General features: G+C 39.9%; 1 protein-coding gene across 3 annotated transcripts in view; it reads left to right on the top strand.

Annotated features, from left to right (window-relative positions):
* Nucleotides 1-404: 404 nt before the first annotated feature.
* LOC114046851 (CDK5 regulatory subunit-associated protein 2-like) overlaps nucleotides 405-21,147 on the top strand; it is a 144,203-nt gene continuing 123,460 nt past the window's right edge. The window contains exons 1-3 of one of the 3 annotated variants that reach the window (XM_027867409.1): nucleotides 405-542; nucleotides 9,747-9,811; nucleotides 14,008-14,075. In XM_027867409.1, coding sequence (XP_027723210.1) covers nucleotides 487-542; nucleotides 9,747-9,811; nucleotides 14,008-14,075 — 189 coding nt within the window. In that variant the 5' untranslated portion in view covers nucleotides 405-486. The remainder of the gene's footprint in view (nucleotides 543-9,746; nucleotides 9,812-14,007; nucleotides 14,076-21,147) is intronic. The other 2 variants (XM_027867410.1, XM_027867408.1) reach the window with 2 other exon arrangements.

Raw genomic sequence — 21,147 nt, 5'->3', positions numbered from 1 at the left:
CAGAACAAATTTTGCGCGGGGAAGACTAAGTGTGTCAGAGCGCGGACTCCTTTCGTCTTTTTGAAACGAGCAGAATTGGGAAGCCTGACTGCCCTTAAGTAACATGGCAGTCCTACATTGTCCGCGGCGGAATCTGCCCTCAGCTATGATGGCGGCTGCCCTAACCTTGCCTGGACCTCGGCCGCTTGCCCTCAGTTAATATGGCGCCCTCTGTGATTTCCATGGGACAACCCCCATTCTGGCCCCGCCCCTTTGGCTTCATGGGAAGCGCGGGAGCCCCGCCTCACTTCCGGAGAAAGCCATCAAAAAGAAAAAAAAAGATTGACAAAAGGCCCAAGAAGATGGCGGTGCTGGCGGGGCGGGGGCGGTGGCTTGGGGTTTGAATTCTAGCGGCGCCAGAGGAGTCCGGACGATCGGCTCCGCGGGGCTGGAGCGGGGGCAGTTCCCGCCCGGCCCGGGGAGCTGCAGCCTGCCGCTGCCATCGCCATGGACTCGGTGCTGGGGGAGGACGTCACCCTGCCAGTGGGGCTCAACGGCAGCAGGTGGGCCTCGGCGGCGGGGAGGGGGCGGCAGCCGGCCCGGGGCACGGGCTTGGGGGTTACCGCGTAGAGGGTGCGGGTTAGGGGCTTAGGACGCAGAAGTAGTTTGGGGTGAGCCGTTTTGGGGGGGTCCCTGGGGATGGTTTATAGGGAGAATTCGGGGTGCAGAATAGTTTGATTTGGGGGGCATGGAAGGGGATGGGGTCGTTGATATGAGGGTGATTTGTGGGGTGGTTGTAGGTTAGGGCAGTGGGGTGCAGGGGTGCTTTAGGGCCAGGTGACGTTTGGAGGTGCTGAGATACTTAGGGAAGGGGGTGTTTTGCGTGTGTAGGGGTATTTTAAGGGGAAGAGGGATAATTTGGGGGTGTAGAGGTAGTTTTGGGTAAAGGGGGGTCCAGGCTAGTTGCAAGTGTGTGGATAGTTAAGGATGATGGGGTGATATGTGGGTATACAGGTAGTTTAGGACAAAGGGATATTGGGGTTTAGGAGTAGTATAGGGTGAAGGGATATTTTGGGGGATGGGGTAGTCTAGGGTAAAGGAATGCATTGGAAATGTAGGGGTAATATGGGTTAAGGGATGTTTAGGGGTGTAGCGATAGTATGGGGTGAAGAGATTATTTAGGGGCATAAGCAGTTTAGGGGTTTTGCGGGCATATGAGGTAGTCTGAGAAGAAGGGAGATAATTTGGGGGTATAGGAGTTTATGGTAGAGTGATCAATCAAAGATTTTAGGGGTAGTTTAGGGTGAGGAGGTGGTTTGTGTGTATGTGATAGCTTCTGGTTGGAGTGATTTGAGTAGGGGGTGTCCTTTAGGGCAAAGGATTTGTGTGTGTAATAGTACTCTAGGGTGAGGTGATGATTTTGAGGGGCAGATGTACTTTAGGAGGAGAGCTAATTAGGGGTACAGAGATGAAGAGTTAGAGTTCCTGGAAAATTCATAGAGTCAGGAGATGGAGGGTCATCTGAGAAAAACCACAAGGAGGCCATGTCACTGGATTGCAAGTAGTGGGCATGTAAGATGTAAGAAGACTGGATAGATAGGAAGAGGCCAGGTTATGAGGCCTTTAAAAAGCCCAATAGGATTTTGTATTTGATCCTGGAGGCAGTAGGGAGATTATTGGGGGGTGGGGCTCTGCAGGAAGGTCACTGAGACAGTTGAGTGGTGTATTTGTGTGGGGAAGACTGGAGGCATGCAACCAGCAGGCTATGGCAATAGTCCAGGCATGAATGAGGTCTTGAGATGGTAGGGATGTAGTTGGGGTATATGGATAGCTGAGGTCAAAGGAGTGTTTTAGGGATATTCAGGACTGAGTAATTAGGTTTTGTAGGGGTTAGAGTTTAGGGTGGAGTGAATTTGAGGGTATGGAAAAGTATTCTTAGTGTGTGGGGGTGTAGTGGGGTAAAGTGACTTGGAATTAAAGAATAGTTTGTGTATACAGTAGACTTTGGTGAAGTGATTTCATGTGTAGGGATAATTTGAATGGGAGGATAGTTTTTGTGAGGGTATGTTGGAAGATTCATGTAGGCATATAGTGGGATGTATATAGGGGTGTTGGAAATAGTTTAAGGTACACTGAAAGGCAAGATATAGGAGTTGGTATGGTTTCGGTTGCAGGAACTAGTTTTGGGTTCATTGTTAGTGATAATTAAGGTGAGAGATGATGAGTACCAGAACTGAAGTGACAGTTATGTGAGTGGAGAGAGGGGTCTGATGTGAGAGATGTTTGTGAATGTGGAATGGCATAAAATGGCAACTGAATGGATGTTAGGTGAGGTAGTATAAGGGGGTGAGTGAGGATGAACACAGGTTACAAATCTGGGAGATTAAGAAGGATGGTCGTGTCTTTGACAGAAATAGGAAAGTTTGGAAGAAGAGAGGATTTGGGGGTGGGGGGAAAGACAATGAGTTCAGTTTTGGACTCAGTTGTTTGAGATATCTGAACTGATAACTCGTTTGATGTGACACTGATGCTCAGAGACAATGGGGCTCGTTATAAATCTGAGAGTAATTTGCAGAGAGATGATAGTTGTGGGAGATAAAGTGTAGAGGGAAAAAAGTGATCCTACCTTAGGAAGTACCTACAATTGGGGGGAAGCCTGAGTAGATGATAAATCACTAAAAGAGACTGAGAAAGAGTGGTCAGACAAATATAAGAACCAGGAGAAAGTGTCACAAAAAGACTGAAAAGAGCATCAAATTTGGCAATTGAAAGATCATTGACAGAGCAGGTAGGTGGCACAGTGGATAGAGCACCAGCCCTGGAGTCAGAAGGACCTCAGCTCAAATGTGGCCTCAGACACATAACACTTATTAGATGTGTGCTGGTCCTGGAAACAGGAAGATTCATCTTCCTGAGTTTAAATTTGGCACTCCTAGCTGTGTGAGCCTGGGCAAGTCGCTTAACCCTGTTTGCCTCAGTTTCCTCACCTGTAAAATGAGCTGGAGAAGGAAATGGCAAATTGCTTCTTTATCTTTGCCATGAAAACCCCAGATAGAGTTTGGAGAGTTGGACACAACTGAAAAACGACTTAAGAAAAACAAACTTTTGAGGGGACAGTTTTAATTGAGTCATGAGGTTAGATGCCAGAATACAAAGATTGAGGAGTAAGAGGAGAGGAAGAATTTGGCTGACAAATGGAGGAGATAAAGGACCATAGCTTAGGGTGGAGTGAAGGGGTTGGTAGGATCCAGTAAAAGTTTTTTTTAAGTGTAGGGGGAGAATTGGACATGTTTGTAGGCAGTAGAGAAGTAACTAATAGATAGGGAAAGGCTAAGGAGGGAATTGACTAAAGGTTCACTGAGCTGGAGGACACAAAGATGGGATGATATCAAGGGTTCATGGGTAGGAGGGTTGGCCTTGATAAAGAATGAGGCTACCTGTATGTAGGGAGGGGAAGATGAGGTTGAATCTCTAGACTGAATATAAAAGAGTGTGACAAAAAAAAAAAATCAAACAGAAAAATCTGATAACAGTGACTGAATTTGACAGTATATACAGTAGTCACTGCCAATTCTTGCTGTACTGGAGGAGATATGTTTCATTATCCCTTCTCTAGGGCCTTCGCTGGTTTTTTCTGTTATTTAGAGTTAACTTTTAGTTATCTTTTCATTTATATTGTAATTGGATATATTATTCTCTTGCTTCTATTTATTTTTTTTAATTATTATTTATTTTTAATTGTTTTCTTTTTAAATTTTTAGTATCAGATTCTCTGTTCCTCTCATCCCTCCCCCACACACTGAGAAGTCAAACAATGTGATATCAATTATACATGTAAAATAATGCAAAACATATTTCCATATTAGTCATATCATAAAAAAACAACCAAAAAAAGCAAGAAAATTATATTTCAGTTTGCACTCAGAATTCATCAGTTCTCTCCCTGGAGGTGGGGAGCATTTTTTCATCTTAAGTACTTTGGAATTGTCTTGGATCACTGTATTGATCAGAGTAACCATGTCTTTCACAGTTTATTGTTATTACAACATTGCATTTACTGTATACAGGATCTCCCAGTTCTTTTCACTTCACTTTGTATCAGTTCATGTAGGTCTTGCTATGGTTTTCTGAAACTGCTCCCCCCATTTCTTATAGTATTCCATCACAATCATGTGCCACAACTTGTTGATCTATTCCCCAATTGATGAGCATACCCTTTATTTCCAATTCTTTGCCTCTACAAAAAGAGCTGCTATAAATATTTTTGTACATAGAGTTCTTTTTTCTTTTTTCTTTTGAGTAGTGGTATTGCTGGATCAAAGGGTATGCAGTTTTATAGCCCTGTGGGCGTAGTTTCAGATTATTCTCCAGAATGGTTGGACTTGTTCCCCACAGTGACTGTTCTGAACCTTTTTTTAGACAAGACAGTCTACTTATATCTGCTAAGTTAGTGTCCTAATTCACTGAAAAGATGGCTATCATATAACATGAGATTCCCCCTTCTGTTCCTTAAAACTTTTTGTCATCGCCCACTTTATCTTCTGTTCTGGTCACAGAAGGGGTATTTTTATTCTTGGTTAAGACTCTCTACCTTTCTTCTTGGTCCCATTTCCTCTTGCTTTCTTCAGGACCTTGTTCCAACAGTCTTTAAAATTTTCAGTTTTCTCTTTTATTTGGTTCCTTTCCATACGTTAATACATATGCATTCTGCCTTCCAAGTCCTAATAAACATTTCCCTTAAAAATTCTGTTCCATCTATATCCCCCCTTTTATAGTTAAGCTTCTTTAAATCAGTTTCCTACAATCAATTTCCTTAGCACCCACTCTCTTAACCACGTGTCAGTTTAGCTTCGATACTCATCACTTTATCAGAAAGGTTTTCCACAGTCCCCAGCGACCTACTTGCGAAACATATTGACCTTTTTTTCCCACTTTGTCTCTCTTGACCTCTGCAGCATTTGACACTGTTAGCTATCTCTACTGTTGAATATACTTTCCTCATTGGCTTCAGAGATACTATACTTTTTTAGATCTCTTATCTCTCAGGGATCCTAGGATCTTAGCTCTAGAAGTGGAAGGGACCTAAGGGTTAGCTAGTCCAGTCCCCTTATTTTATAGATGAGGAAACTAAAGCCCAGGGAACTCAAGTGACTTGCTGAATGTCAGAAATCGTGAGCACCAGAGACAGGATTTAAGCTTAGGACAGGTGTGGTGAACCTGCAGCCTCGAGGCCACCTATGGCCACCTGTGGCCTTCTAGGTCCTTGGGTGTGGCCTTCTGACAAAGTCCAAGTTTTACAGAACAAATCCTTTTGTTCCCTACCCCTGGCTAGGATGTCTGATTCTAAAGCCGTTGTTTTTTGTAATGGTACCATACTGTCTCCCCCATCCACTGGCTTGTCAGAAACTTGATCTAAACAGACAGCTTGTCTTTGATGGAGCCCAAAATTGTCCCAGGGGCTCATACTATGAAGGATAACTATATTTCAGCTTTTTGTACCTGTTAACTGAAATTGTAGCTACCAGTGCCCCAAGGAAATAGCCAGACATTATCTTACTTGTTTTCAGCTTGGATTTTCATTAATAGGTTGCTTATCACTTTTCTGAAATTTGATGAGAGCTTTGGCCTTCTTAGTGATTTGGCTTCTTGTTTCCTCTCACCTTAGCTTTCCCCAAGTGACTTGCCACTTCCTTCCTTCCATACTTGGTAAGGAAGATCACGATTCTACGCAAACACATGAAGGAAGCCTCTGTGGCACCCATGGTAGCTGCTTCAGTGGGATCTTTGGTTGGGAGGGAGAGGGACAGGCAACTGAGCTCCTCAAACAACTTTGAGTGAAAGTTGGTAACTTTTGGCAGTCTATAAGAGCCCCACCCATTTGAGAGGATAGGAGGAGGGAAGGACAGACTACATCTTTGTCAGGATTTTAGTGGCAGAGGAGAGGAGATGGGGAAATGGTGACAGGCATAGCTGGTGAGCATAAGGTTTCTTTGTTCAAGGGAGACATATCTGGGTGTCCAGAGTTATTTCTTCTCTGTTCATTTGAATTAGAGAGATTGAATCCAACCACTTCATTTTACAGCTGAGGAGACTTTGGCCCAGGAAAAGAAAGTCTCTTGTCTGAAGTCACACAATAGTGGCAGAGCTTAGATAAGAACTCCAGCATTTAGCATAAGCCTGGCACATAGTAGGCACTTGATACATGCTTAGTGATTGTGTGGCCTGCCCCTTACTTATTACACCAGTGATCTTGAAAGTGGGGGCTATGGAATGACCATTACCCCAAGGGATCCATGCCTTGACCCTAAGGAATGGTTGATCAGCCATTCAAAAAGTGGAAGATGGATTGCATTTCACTCTGTTATCTGCTTCTTCCCTCCACTTCTCCCCCCAACCCCCCCTTCATTATCCCCTTCAGAATTTCCCCACTTTTAACTGTGGCTGTATTTCAGGGCTCTGGCCTCTTCTCTCTGTATACTCTCTCATTGATGACTTTATCAATTGCTATGACTTTATTGTCATTTCTAATGCTGGTAACTCTTAGATCTTTATATCTCGCCCTAATCTCTCTCCTCAGCTCCAATCCACATCACCAGCTGCCTATTGAGCATTTAGAACTAGGTGTCCCATCAGAGTTTTGAACTCATCATGTCCAAAGCAGAGCTCATATCTCGCACCACTTCTCTCCCTTTCGAACTTGCCTATTTCTGCTTAGTGTGCCAGCTTCCTTTCAGTGACCTTGGTGTTATCCTCAACACCTCATTTACCCGCACCCCGCATATTCAGCCTTGTCCTTTCTGCCTCCACAGTAGCTCTTCATTATGTTCCATTCTCTCTGTTCACATGATCGCCACCCTAGTTAAGGGCTTTACCTGGACTTTTACAGTAGCCCCCAGTTGGGTTTTCTGCCTCTAATTCCTGTCAAATTCATTTTCCACACAACTGCCAAAGTGATTGTTCTAAAGCTCAGGTTTGGCCAAGTCACTGTTCTACTCAGTAAACTTTAGTAGCTCCTTAGCTCTAAGCTCAAATATTATTTTATCTTTATCTTATTTTAAAAATGTCTCTGTTTTGTGTAAATTTTTTAATTATGAAATTATCACCATGATTCATAATATAATTTATAAACAAAAAATAAAAACACCATGTATTTTGAGAGTCTGTGTAAAAATTTTTTACTGTTGGGGCATAGGATAAAAAAAAGTTTGGAGACCACTGCACAGCACTACGCTGCCCTTCTTTAATTTCTTTCAAACAAAATTCACATGAAGGGATCCAATTTTAAATGCTGAGAATTGATAAAGTTCAGAAGATAGCCAATTTCTCCATCGTATCCTTCCCTGTCCCCAAAATCAGTTTTCCCCCCAATATCTGCTCTGAAGTGTTACTACTTTGAATGACCTTTCAGGCTGATGAATTTCAACCCAAGTAGAAGCAGCCCAGAGGGCTTGAGGTTAAATGCCTCTGCTTCATATAGTTTCTCTGCAGAGGGTGCTGGGGAGGGGACGAGCTAAATAGCAAGCAAGAGTAAACAGGAGGTTCAGGTGTTAACCTGAGCTAATTAAGTGTAGTAAATGCTACCTGCCAAACTTGAAGATATAAGGCAGCAGTTAATTAACTGTATGAGTTGGTAATAATAATAGTTAACATTTATATAGCTTCCATATATTATCTCATTTATTCACCAGAACAACCCAGTAAGGTAGTTAACATTTTTTATCCCAGTTTACAGATGAAGAAAAAGACACGTCCATAGTTGCTCAGCTAGTAAATGTTGGAGGTGGGATTCAAATCCACGTCTATCCCAACTCCAAGCCCAGTGTGGTCAAAAGATATACTTACACACATTCTTTAAAACCTAGCTTAGTTGCCACTTGTTGAAGGGGACTTCCTTTGTTACTTTCAGTTTAATAGTGTTTCCTAGGCCAACATATGCATATATGTTAACTCAGTTAATTCTTGTAATAACCCTATGAGGTAGGTGCTGTTGTTATCCACCATCTTACAGTTGAGGAAACTGAGAAACAGAGAAGTTATGTGACTTGCCCAGAGTCACATAACTAGTAAGTGGCTGAGGATGAATTTAAACTTAGGTCTCTGACTCCAAGTCTCATTCTCTATTCACTGTGCAACCTAGCTTCTCAGTAAACTCTCATAGTTCTCTATTATCTCTGGGGTCAGATACAATTTTCTGTGTTTAGCATTTAAAGTCCTTTACAATTGAATTAGATTCTACCTTTCAGGCTTATTATTTATTACTATACTTCACATACTCTGTGGTTCAACCAAACTGGTCTTCTTGCTGTTTTTCACAAATAATCCTCCATCTCTATGCCTTTGTACAAGTTGTCTCCCAACTTGGAATGTACTTCCTCTTTACCCCTGACTCTAAGAATCCCTAGTTTCCTTCAAAACTTGCCTTAAGTCTGAGGCTACAGCCTTCATGAAACCTTTTCTGATCCAGCCAACTGCTTATGTTCCTTCTTCCCCCCCATTGCTTTATATTTATTTTGTGTGTGTATGTATGTATATAGAGATATAGATCTCTCTCTCTCTATATATAAACATACATACACATATATATACACTTATGTATAAGTATATACATACACACCTATATGCACATTTTTCTTAATATAATATAATCTCCTTAAATACAAGGACTGTTTTATTTCTGTCTTTCAGTGGCCAGTCCCAGCACTATACTTGTCATGTAATAGGTACTTGATAAATACTTACTGATTAATTTCTCCCCCCTCAAATGGAATTAATTCCTTACTTATGAATTTTCTGCTAGGACATGCAAGTGAATACTTTTTTTTCCTCTTCTGTGGAATTCCTTTATGGGAATGCAGGCATCACTACTTCCCATTTCATGTTTCTTTGGATACATTATAGTTATATTTTTTCTGGTACAATAATATTCAGTTACATTAACATACTATAATTTGTTTAGCCATTTTCTGATCATTGGACATAGAGGTTAGTTCCACTCTTGCTATTTCAAATAAAATAGCCTAGAATATTTTTGTACAAGTAGGCCCTTTTATCCTTTTATGGTGTCTGTGGGATACTGTCCTTGCAATGGAATCACTGGGTCAAAAGGTATGATTGGTTTAATGACTCTTATATTGCCCTCTAAAATATTTGTATGTGTCTTCAGCCCCACCCACAGTGTAATAAGGGCTTTTTCCGCTATCACTCTGCCAATATTGAAATTTTTACATTTTTTACTATCAATTTTTTCCCTTTTGGTGGATGTGAGGTGGTATCTTAAGGTTCTCTTGATTTGTATTTCTCTGATTTTTTAAGGAATATAAGCATCTTTTCACATGATTATTAACAGTATGATGCGCTCTGTGATGTCCACCCCAAAAATTAGGAATGTTCTTTGAATGCTTCTAGTTTCATGTAGTAAGTCATTATAGTTCTATTTGTATGTGTTTCTACCCCTTTTTCTCCAACCTATTTCTTTTTTTTTTTTTTGAGGCATTACAACCTCTTAGGATAATGAGTTCTCTGTGCTTGTATTTGGTCTTTATGATATTCTTCAAGCACCTGAATTGACCATTATTTTCCTGAGTCACATTCTAAAGATTTGTTGGTAGTGTCATTCCCTAATTATATCATGGGCACATTTTCTTGATTTGTTGTTAGCTGAGGCTAGTATAGTTTAATGTCTTATTAGTAGCCCTAGGCAGTCTTAGTATTGTCTGTTGTTAAAACTCTGTCTAATCTTTTGCTTTGTTGTGCATGTTTTCTCCTAGTATTCTTATTTCACATTTACCAGATGGTTCAGACATTGATCCTAATTTTGGTCTGGAATGCACTGGTAAGTACAGCAAATGATGTGCTTTGTTCATTAAGAAGGACTCTAGATTGGCCATTCTTAGATTTATGAGGATGTCTATGTGATAGGTCAGAAAATTAGGCCGAAATGGCCCTTGCTAAAGGGTGGTTGGTGGCTCAGTAAAAACTGTATCTTGGTTTTTTGTTCTGCCAAATCCTTTTTGTGAAACTGCTTAACTCTTGTCTGCCAGCTGCATTCCAGTCACTTTGAGATGGGACTGTTTGGATCATGTAGCTGACTAGACCACAGGGAATGGCTCTTATAAAAAATGACTACGTCATGCTTAAACCAGATTATTTGGCACAAAATTCTTTTGCAGTTTGTGTTTTGCTGTCATTATCAGCAGTTACAGTTTTGTGGAAAATAAATGTAATACCAAGAGAGAGAAAACTGATCTTGGGGTCAGAAGACCAGGGTTTGAATTCTCATTGTAGCCTATTGCAGTATGTGATCCTGGGCAAGTCATTAACCTTTCTGAGCCTCAGTTTCCTGGTCTTGAAATTGTTGATGGTGATGCTTGCCCTATCCCCCTCATCTACCCTGTGCACCACACAAAGTGGCCTACTTCTGTTTCATGTAAACAATATTTGATTTCCCATCTTTGTACATTTGCATAGGTCAATCCGCAAGTCTGCAATGCTTTCCCTTCTCATCTCCTCACTTTTAACACTTGGAACCCTAAGTTTTCATCAAGCCCTCGTTTCAGTCTCCCCTCAATTTATTTTGTATATACCCTTCATTCACTTGTGAACATGCTTAATCCCTCTCTTAGGATGTAGTTCCTCAAAGGCAGGAACAATTTCATTTTCGTATTTGGATTCCCAGCACCAAGCACAATGTCTGGCATGTATTAGATGCTTAATAAGTGCTTATTGCTGAGCTGTTGATTAAAAGTGTTGTTCTGAAGAAAGCAATTTGTAAACTTTAAAGTACTCTAGAAATGAGAGCTTTTATTTGTGTGTCTTCTTTGAAAAAAAACCAGTTTACTTTCTTGGAATATCTTACAGTAATAACATGTTGGATTTGGAATTGCTTATGGAGACACTTGGTCCATTCCCTTAATTTTTTTCTTTTTCTTTTTGGTAAGGCAGTCAGGGTTTAGAGACTTGCCCAGGGTCACACAGCTAGTAAGTGTCAAGTGTCTGAGACTGGATTTGAATTCAGGTCCTCCTGACTCCAAGACCAGAGCTCTATCCACTTCGACGCTAGCTGTCCCTAAGGAGGAAATAGGTCTAGAAAAGGGAGGTGACTTGCCCTAGATCATGCGGTTCATAACTGGAACATAACATCATACAGCCCTAACTAGAACTCCCGTTTCTTAATTTCCAGCTGGGTGCTGTTTGTACTTTACCAAACTCCCTAAAGCAGAATTTTTAACCTGAGCTTCACATACCCACAATAGATAATAGATAGATTTAAGGGGGTCTGTGAACTTTTTTTTTTTTTAAACATTTAGACAACTTCATTTCAGTATAATTGGTTTCCTTTGTAATCCCATGTATTTTATGTATTTAAAAATGTTATTCTGAAAAGGGGTCCATAGATTTCCAAAGTGGCCCATGACACAAAAAAAGACTAAGAACCTCTTGGCCTAAAGTTAATTTAGGCCTTGTGCCTTCAAGTTTTTGTGTTTTGTACTTTGTCAGAATAATGTATAATCATGTGTCTGAAATTTACTTGAACATGTATGCATCTGTAAGAATTTTATTTAGTAACTTTTCACTTCCTCTGGTGGACACTTATTTAGAAATTTCAACTATTTAGTGAAAAACCCAATAAATGATCAAAAGCCTCTGAGTAGTTGAAACAGACTCCCCCCACCTCCCCCAATAGGAGATCCCTAGAGACTCTCATTTAGGGTCCATTTACTTTTACTTTTCACATTATTTTAACTAGCTTTGTTGTTTTCCTTATCAATTGGCAGCTGATTAGAAACAGCATATTAGGAGAGTAATTCTGAGTTGCTTGAAGCAAACTGCTGCCATGGCAATGAAAGAGATAGGATGAGTAGTAGACATAGGAACTTGAAAAAGCAAAGTAATATGGGATTATTTAATATAGGAGTGAACAGCCCTGTAGTACTTCAGTAACTTCTCTGGGCAACATAGCATTATGTTGCAGTACAATAATTGATGTTCATAATGACCCTGAATCTTTAATGAAAAGTCCAGTGATTAGTTATATAGGTCAGAGAGTTGGAAGGGACATTAGTGATTATAGATTTTTAGAGCTGGAAGGGACTTCATAGGTGAACTGGTCTCACCTCATTTTATAGATATGGAAACTGAGGCCCAGGGAGATGAAGTGACCTGCCCAGTATCATCCAGGTACTATGTTTTAAGCCTAACCCTCTTTCCATTTTCCCATTTGCCATATTATGTAGGAGGAAAGTGAGGCCCAGAGAGGTATTTAGAGTTAGGTAGTAGAGTGATGAGAACCTTAGTCTAGTGTCAAGAAGTTTGTGTTCTTTCTGTGATATTGTGCTCCTTCTTTTTATCTGATCATTATACCCTTTTTTTTTTTTTTTTTTTTTGGCTAGGCAATGGGGTTAAGTGACTTTCCCAGGGTGACACAGCTGGTGATCATTATACTCTTGTTTAACAAGTCAGAAATGTATAATTAAAAAAACACTGGAACCAGAAATAGAGTTTCTGGATTCAGGTCTTGATTCTGTCATTTACTAGCTGTGTGACGTTGGGGGAAAGTCACAACCTCTGAGCCTTTATTTCCTTATTTATGAAATGGGAATAATGATACTTGAATCACCTAAATAATTGGCTTGTTGTGGGGAAGGATGTTATAAATTTAAAAACACTATATTAATGTGAATTTTTACTATTATTATTTTATATTTCCATGAGAAATGATTAAAACACCCTCCAAAAGTTTTAGCGTATAGAAGGATAAGCTTCACTTATTTTGAAAACTATCCTTTTAGGTGATTTTATAAATGTCTGTTTAATTGAATTGAATGTATAGAACTTGGGGTACACATTTATTCAGCAAATGTTTACAATGTTCTGTGGACAGTACAAAGATAAATAAAATCTGTTCCCTGTTCTCACTGATCTTTTTATATTGGAGGAAGAAATAAGACAGGCATACAGATAAATAGAATACAGATTAGAATGTAAATGCCCATAAAAGGATCTTAAAGTACAAACCTCTAATGCAAAATTGGGTTCTGTCATGTGCCTTTCTTTTTCCAGTTTCCCTAGTTCACAGTGAACAGTTCAGGAAGTAGTCTTCTCTCAATGAGTCCATGAGATTTTTGTTGAGGAGGTAAAACTCATCAATGTCAGATTGTTGGTAAGATATGAGCAATTGGGGGCAGCCAGGTGGCACAGTGGATAGAGCACTGGCCCTGGAGTCAGGAGGATCTGAGTTCAGATCCAGTCTCAGATACATAACACTCACTAGCTGTATGATTCTGGGCAAGTCACTTAACCCCAAATTCCTCACCAAAAAAAAGAAGAAAAGAAAGAAAGAAAGAAAAGAAAAAGATAGGAGCAATTATCTGTAGGTAATTCTAGAATCCAACTATATCCCCTTTATCTCCAGATCTCATTTGACATTATATACATTGATAGACTATATTTTTCAGCCAAACAGAAAGTATGCTGTTCGCAAAACTTGATATCCTATCCCCTACGTCCATGAAATTATACCATCAGTCTCTCCTACCCTCCATGCTTAGAATGAATTTCCCCTCATCCTCATTTCAGAAACCTTGTCTTCCTTCGAATAGACTGGGTTTTAATCTTGGCTCTGTTTCTTACCACTTGTATAACCTTGTCCTGTCTGGACTCTGTTTCTTTACCTGCAAAATAGAGGGGTTGGACTAGCCTCGATTATCCTGTAAGGTTCTCTCCAGCCCTATGAGCCTAATTGCTACCATATTACCATGTGTATAGAACATTTTGTTTGGAGGTTGTTAGTTCATGTTCTATCATCCGTTTACACTTGGGTTAAGTTTATACAGTTTAAAAATGTTAAATATGGTGTTTTGGGGATTTAATTAGATCCACATTAATAAATTGTAGCTGAAAAAAAAGTTATATGGCTCAGCACAGTGTGTATTTCTTTTCATTTTGTTTTCTTCAGGCCCTTTCCAATATGAATTTTGGGTAATTTGCATATTGTGCTTTTTTTTCAAGTGTCTGTCTTCTAATTTTTAGTGTTCCCAAATGCTTCGGAAGAAACTGTGTCTCCCACCAGAGTTCGAAACATGAAAGACTTTGAAAATGTAAGTGGAGCTATCTCTGTTACCCTGGTTAACAAATCAAGCTTGTTACCTCCTGCAATCCAGAACCCAGAGGGAGCTGTATTTTCAGAGAACTATTAAAGCTAAATACCAGCAGAGAAGAAACATTTTCCTGGTGGCACCTTTAGATTGATGTCAAATCTTTTTGGCCTCTATTGTGAGGCCATAGTATAACATGATATTTTGCATTAAGTGTCAGATAAGCAGGATGCTAAATGAGATTTGGAATTGCTAGTTTAAAAAAGTTATCATTGCCTTTTTTTTGTTGTCGTTGTAGTTCAGTTGTTTTTCAGTTGTGTCCCACTCTCTGTGACCCCATTTGGGGTTTTCTTGGCAGAGATAACTGGAGTGGTTTGCCATTTCCTTCTTCAGCTCATTGTACAGATGAAGAATTGAGGCAAACACGGTTAAGTGACTTGGCTACGATCATACAGCTACTAAGTGTCTGAGATCAGATTTGAACTTACAAAGATGAGTTTTTCTTACTTTAAGCCTGGCACTCTATCCACTGTATCATCTAGCTGCCCCTTGCCCCTTTTATATTATAGTGATTTCCCAATATCTCTCTCCCACATCCATCTTCCTCTCCTCTCTCCCCATTGACCTTTCGATTTTGTAACAGACAAAAACAGTCTATCAAAGCCATCCTGCAGCGTAACAATATCTAACAGCAAATACAGTGTGTCATACCTAAAGTCGCCCATTTCTCTAATGAGAGAGGGTGTTTTATTTCATTATCGAGCTGTCTTTTGTTGGTGTTTTAGTGTAGTCAACATGGTATGGTGGATAGTGAACTAGCCTTGAAGCCAGGAAGAGCTGAGTTCAAGTGTTATCTCTGACAGATACTGGCCACATGACCCTGAGCAAGTCAGTAGACCACCCCTTTCCACAGGCCTCTCTCTATGACTAAAAATAGTAGAGAAGACCAACCTGCATTAGTAGAAGTTCCTCACCAGGAGTTCCCTCACTGATGAAACCATAGGGCAGGGGTGGGGAACCTGTGACCTCGAGGCCACATGTAGCTTTCCTGGTCCTCAAGTGTGGCCCTTTGACTGAATCCAAACTTCCCAGAACAAATCCCCTTAATAAAGAGATTTGTTCTGTAAAACTTCGACTCAGTCAAAAGGCCTCAGGCTTCCCATCCCTGGCACAGGGAGTCAAGTTAAAAACAAAAACAAGCGGGTTGTGATTGTGTCTATTATTGTCCTAGTTCTGCTTACTTCCCTCTACATTTGTCTCTACAGGTATACCCATGTGCCTTTGAATTTTTATATTCTTTTTTTTTCTACTGAAGAACAGCATTCTGTTACAAAATAGCAGTTTAGCCACTCTCTAATTGATGGACACTCGTTTTGTTGTTTGCAGGTTTTTGGCCACTATACAAGGTGCTGCTATTCATCTTTTCTTCCTATGGTTGAACTCCTTGGTGTATATGTTCAATAGTGGATAGAATTTATTTAGAATATATATAGAGTTTATTTCATATCCTGTTGCTAATTAGTGTATTAGAACATTCAAGTTTGTATTTGAGGGTTTTCCCCATTTAGTAGGGGAGGTCATGACTATATTGTAAGCTAACAGGAAAATAGGCCTTTTTTCCCCAACTCTAGTTCTTCTGAACAAGTTAACTGTAAGATTCACTCATTCATCACAGGATGAATTAGAACCTTCTTCATTTGTATCCAACTGAAATCCATAGTGTAGAAGATGGAATAGATATTCATCAAAGAAGGACTGGAGGAAACAAATGGGATAATGCTTTGCAATTATATTTCTTTATCCCCGATTGTCTTTCTGGAATGGAGCAGTGCTGTCTTTGGATTTAATTTAGAATACTCATTACCTCTAATAGTTATCTGCAAACCACCAGTGACCAATTGAAGAAATTACTTGTCAGATCTATAATGGAAACAAGTAATTTCTGAGCTTTGAGCGGTGGTAATTTCAACTGTACAAACTATATGTTGTGGTGTTTGAGTCCTCAAATGGATAAGATTTGATTATCATGTGTTGCATATAATTAAAATGTGCTTTACTATTAAATGGTCTTTCTTGTTTCTTGTTCATTTTTCATTTGACTCAAGTTTTCCTGAGTCAAAGTGGTCTTGAAGACCTAATAACTTGCAAAGCCAGTGAGCTTATGAAGGCAGCCTACTGCCTATGGTGCCAATATCTTTAAGGATTTATGTTTTTTTCTTTATGACTGGAGTCCTTTGGCTGCTGTTAGGTTTTATGACATTAATATTTTTTATTATAGCATTTGCAGGAGCAAATACCATAGTTGAAATTGAAATGGCCACCCTGTTTTAGATGTCCCCCTCTCAGTTCTTTTTTGAAGTCACTCAAATATTTCTTTTGGGCTGAACCATTAAATGTTTGATTTCTTCCCCAAGATAGTTTCAGCATTTCTTTGGAAAGCTTGTAAAAGATGCATTTTTTTTTGGTTTCTTGAATTGTACACATAATTCTGGATAGGGATGACTTCATTTAATGGTAGCAATAGCTCACATATTCAGTGTTCTATAGTTTGCAGATGGCTTTCATGCACATTATGTCATTCTAAGAAAGATAGTTATAAACCCCATTTTGCAGTGGATGAAACTGAGTCTCAGAGAGGAGAAACCTCATATAAACTGACAGATCTAGGATAAGAACTCAGTGTGTTTATCCTACTCATAGAATCATGGAATTTCAGACTTGGAAAGGATGTTGCACTGCTAAAGCTCTCATTTTGTAGATGAGGTACAGATTGGCAAAGGGAGCTGCTCAAAGTTTGAAAAGCTAGTCAGTGGGAAAAACAGGACTCAGTCCTGAGTCTTATGACTCAAAGCCTCCTCCTTTCCCCTCTCCCCCTACTTTGCCTTCTGAGGGTCCCTAGATCATGGATTTAGAGCTGGAAAGCCTTAGAGGTAAGTGAGTTTAGGCCCCTCACTTTACACATTCTAGTGATGGATGTAATCATACAGGTGGCATATGCTTTTGGTTCAGCCAGGAATAGTTGTGCTTCCAAATGATGTCCAAATTAAACATACAAATATGTATTTAGGTGCTTTAGAATTATAAATGGCTCACTTTGGGATGAGAGCATATTTTCCTTTTAGGCCATGCTGGACCTGGCAGCAGAGGTGTGTATCCAGTTGTTGGATGAGCCTCCGATTCAGAAAGAAGTTGTTCATTTAGCCTTTCAATTGTTACACGTCTACCTGTTCAGCCTTTTAATGCTATTGCTCTCTTCTGCGTGTCTTACAATCATTTCTGCCATTCTGTATAGCTCAGTATTATAGAGTATTATCCATTTCCTTAATTCCTCAGGAATTGAGACACTGAGATATTATACATCACTGAGTTATGTGACGCACCTGTGACAGAGCAAGAAGGTATTGGGTATTAGCTCATTTACAAGTTCGTGTCCTTCCTTTTGTAATGCAACCAGCCTTTTCATTAGTTTGGGGACAGGGGAATGTTACTTTAAGGCCTCATGAAGTGGAAGTTAGTATCAAGTACAGATCTTTGGTATTTAATGTGAGTTTGGTTCATTCTTAGGTGGGCACCCCTGGTAAGCCAGAGTTGTTAGCCTGTGTTGGAAGTATTTTCTAGTGGAGAGGGATGAATGTAATGGCAGCCTTTTTTTTAATGCCCCTATACTTGCCTGCTTATCCATCTGTATATCACACTATATGAAGCCATGAATAAATGTTAATTTACTTACTATACTTTTATAGCATTTTTAAGGTTTAGAGATTAATTTGTTGAATTGAAGAATTAAATCATGCATTTTCTTGTTCATTCTTGTTTGTTTTATTATTTGCCACCTTTCATATCTCAGTCAAGCCCCTTGTCTAAACTCTTGAGAAAGTAAAACTCTCACTGGTAATGACTATACAGGGCAGGGAGGTCCCCTCTAACTTTTGGGGATGTCCAAATAAAGGGATTTCCAAGGCTTTAGGCCCAAGGTCTGTGAAAATATGGAGTTAAATTGAAAAGTTAAATGGAAGCCTGGCCTCTGACCCCCTGAACCAAACATGGACTCTTAGAAGCAATAAGGACTTAGGAACAGCATGGCCTATGTGGGGGAAGTGAAGCTTCTTCTTTATATATATAAGAGAATGCCAGGAGCTTCTATATTTTTTTTTTTTTTTTTTTGCTTTTTGGTGAGGTGATCAGGGTTAAGTGATTTGCTCAGGGTCACACATCTAGTAAGGTTTACGTTCTGAGACTGGATTTGAACTCAGGTCCTCCTGACTCCAAGGCCAGAACTCTATTTACTGTGCCACCTAGCAGTGATTTGATCTGTGTCCCATTTGTTGGTACTTACATTAGTGGGGTCAGCAGATTGTTTTAGGCCTAGAACATTCCCTTCTCTCAGTTAGAAGTACCTTGAGGGCCTTTTCAGCAGCTGTCTTCTTGTACCTTGCCATGAGCCTAAGGCCGGTTGACTATACTCCATGATTTTAAAAACATTTTTAAATATCTTTTTTTTTTAAAACAGCATCTTCATTTCTGGAAATATCCCCCTCTCTTTTCAGCAAGTCACTCCTTGTAACAAAGAATAAAAAAAGGAGAGAAAAAAAGCATTTGAGCAAAGCCTCCTTAAATACATCAACTAAGTTCGACTATGGGTGCAGTTTTTTACATCCCTTATCCTTCATTGCTGCAAAGAAGGGTGTAATATATTCCATAATTTTATTCAAGTAAATTTTGTTTCAGAGTCTCAAGTTTTGTGTATGGGCTGACTTTTTATTTTTCTCACGTAGCCACTGACATACCAAAAAACCACTTACTTAGAAAGTATTTGCTGCCTAGTGCTAGGGAATAAAGACAGGAGAATCTGGTTATCATCTTTCATACCATTATCAAACCCTTTAAATGCCAATTGCATAAACAACTGGATTTGGAAACACAAAACCTAGATTATGAGTCCCTGAGATAATGAGATAATACTTATAAAGCACTTAGCACAATTTCAGTCATGTCCAACTCTTGGTGACCCCATTTGGGGTTTTCTTGGCAAAGATACTGGAGTGGTTTGCCTTTCCTTCTCCAGCTCGTTTTACAGATAAGGAACTGAGGCAAACAGGGTTAAGTGACTTGTCTAAGGTCACACAGCTAGTGAGTGTCTGAGGATAGATTTGAACTCAGCAAAGTGAGTCGTCCTGACTCCAGACCCAGCACTCTGTCCACTTCACCAACTACTTGCTCTACCTGGCACATAGTAGGTACTTAATAAATGCTTATTCCTTTCCCCCCACCACGTACCTGGTTAAGTTACTTCCCCCCAAATGCAGAGAGTCTCTGTCCTATCTGCCTCGAAAGTTTGTTAAAAGAAAACCACCTTGTGAATGCTTTGGAGTTATAAATGTGAGCTACTTTATTCAGGACACTGGGAAGATGGTTTTTTACGTGCTTATTTGACTATCGCTGGTTGCCACAGACCCATTTAACACTAACCACGCAAAACAGAAGGTCAGGAAGTATCCTAAGAACAGTTTTCTTAATGAATCATGGTGCACTGGAGTGAAGATTGAACCCCGTAGCTAGTCTGGTTACTTTCCTTTTCATTAATGTTTCGTTTAACCACCTTTAGCAAGACCCTGTTATTAGGTAGGGGCATTTATCAGAGATTAACCTGAGCCAACTGAATTTCGTCCCTATCCCTATCTCAATTAGAAGTTGGCATTTGTAATTTCTATATTGGGCATGCCTTAGGTGTCGAACATGAATACCACGTAGTGAGCTGAAGGCTTTGACACTGTAGGTAGTCCTGTGACGTGGCATCACCCGGCCTTAGTCATTGGCCTTTTGAGTGTACGACTTGAATGTAATGACTTAACAGCCCTTTTGGATGTTCTTTTATGTGGTCTTTTAAGATTGGATTTGAAGAGCAACTGTTTAGCCAGATGTCTGAGAGATTGTTTTTCTTAATGAATGGTGGCTCCCAGGGACTTCTCTTTATTCTAAATAGGAGCTTTAAATGGGTTAATGGGATTTTATGTTTGAATTTATTGAAAGTAGCTCAAACCATACCATAATCATCTGGTTTTGCCCAGTCCATGACAATGTTGTTTCCTGTGCCTAGATTTCATTTTTGATTATGTTGAGGGAGGGTCCCTTTGATGGGGAGGTACCATGGTACAGTAGAAAGATATGGAGTCACAGTTTGTAGGTTTGAATCCTGACTCAGCCATTTACTACCTCAGTTCTTGGGCAAGTCACTTAACTATTTGGGGCCTCAGGCTCCTCATCTGAAAATGGAGTTGGACTGGAAGACGTCTAAGGACTTGTAAGTTCCAAATCTATAATCCTCTTCTTTACTTGTCTGCCTCTTTATACTTCCCCCTGACCTCATTCAGTCTGTCTCCATAGGAGTATAATGTAACAGATATTTATGAAGCATCTACTTTGTGCATAAGCTCTTACTTTGATGAGATGTATCAGCTGGAAAACATAGGAGGCCAGGTCCGAGAGAATAGACAAAGGTTAGATGAGGCATTGTGCCTACCAGGAAGGAACAGTTGTGTGGGGGGTGTAAGGTTCTAGGGAGAGGCAGCAGAGCATAATAGTTAAAGAGTAGGCCTTAACAGGATGGGCTCAGTTCTTGCCTTTGAGACCTCCTGACCGTGTGATACTGGGCAAGTCATATAACCAGCCTCTGAGTGCTCTTGGGCATATATAAGGTTGATACCCACAGTTTAAGAAGTGCCAAAAGGGTCATAAGTGGAAAAAGTTTAAGAAACCCTGTAAGTTGCAGAGAAAGTCCCTACCTACATTGGTAGAGGGAGTTTCCTATACTAATGAAATTATAGGTCTAGCCCCCAATTAGACTGTATCCCAACAAGTTCACAACAAAGACATCTCTAGGATGTAATATTACATGAGAAATGCATTAGACAATTGGAAAACAAAATGTTTATGTGAGGTCTGGAGGACTGAGGAGGTGGCATTTGTGGTGGGCTTCAAGCAGGGGTTCTTTTTTTAAAAATAATATTTAATTTTTTCCCAATTAATGTAAAGAAAGTTTTCAACATTCGCTTTTATAAGATTTTGAGTTCCAAAC

The sequence above is a fragment of the Vombatus ursinus genome, unplaced genomic scaffold (assembly GCF_900497805.2).
Source record: "Vombatus ursinus unplaced genomic scaffold, bare-nosed wombat genome assembly UNPS02014786.1, whole genome shotgun sequence".
Taxonomy (NCBI): Eukaryota; Metazoa; Chordata; class Mammalia; order Diprotodontia; family Vombatidae; genus Vombatus; species Vombatus ursinus.
The sequence above is the reverse complement of the archived record's forward strand: the minus strand, read 5'-3'. Positions and strand labels throughout refer to the sequence as shown.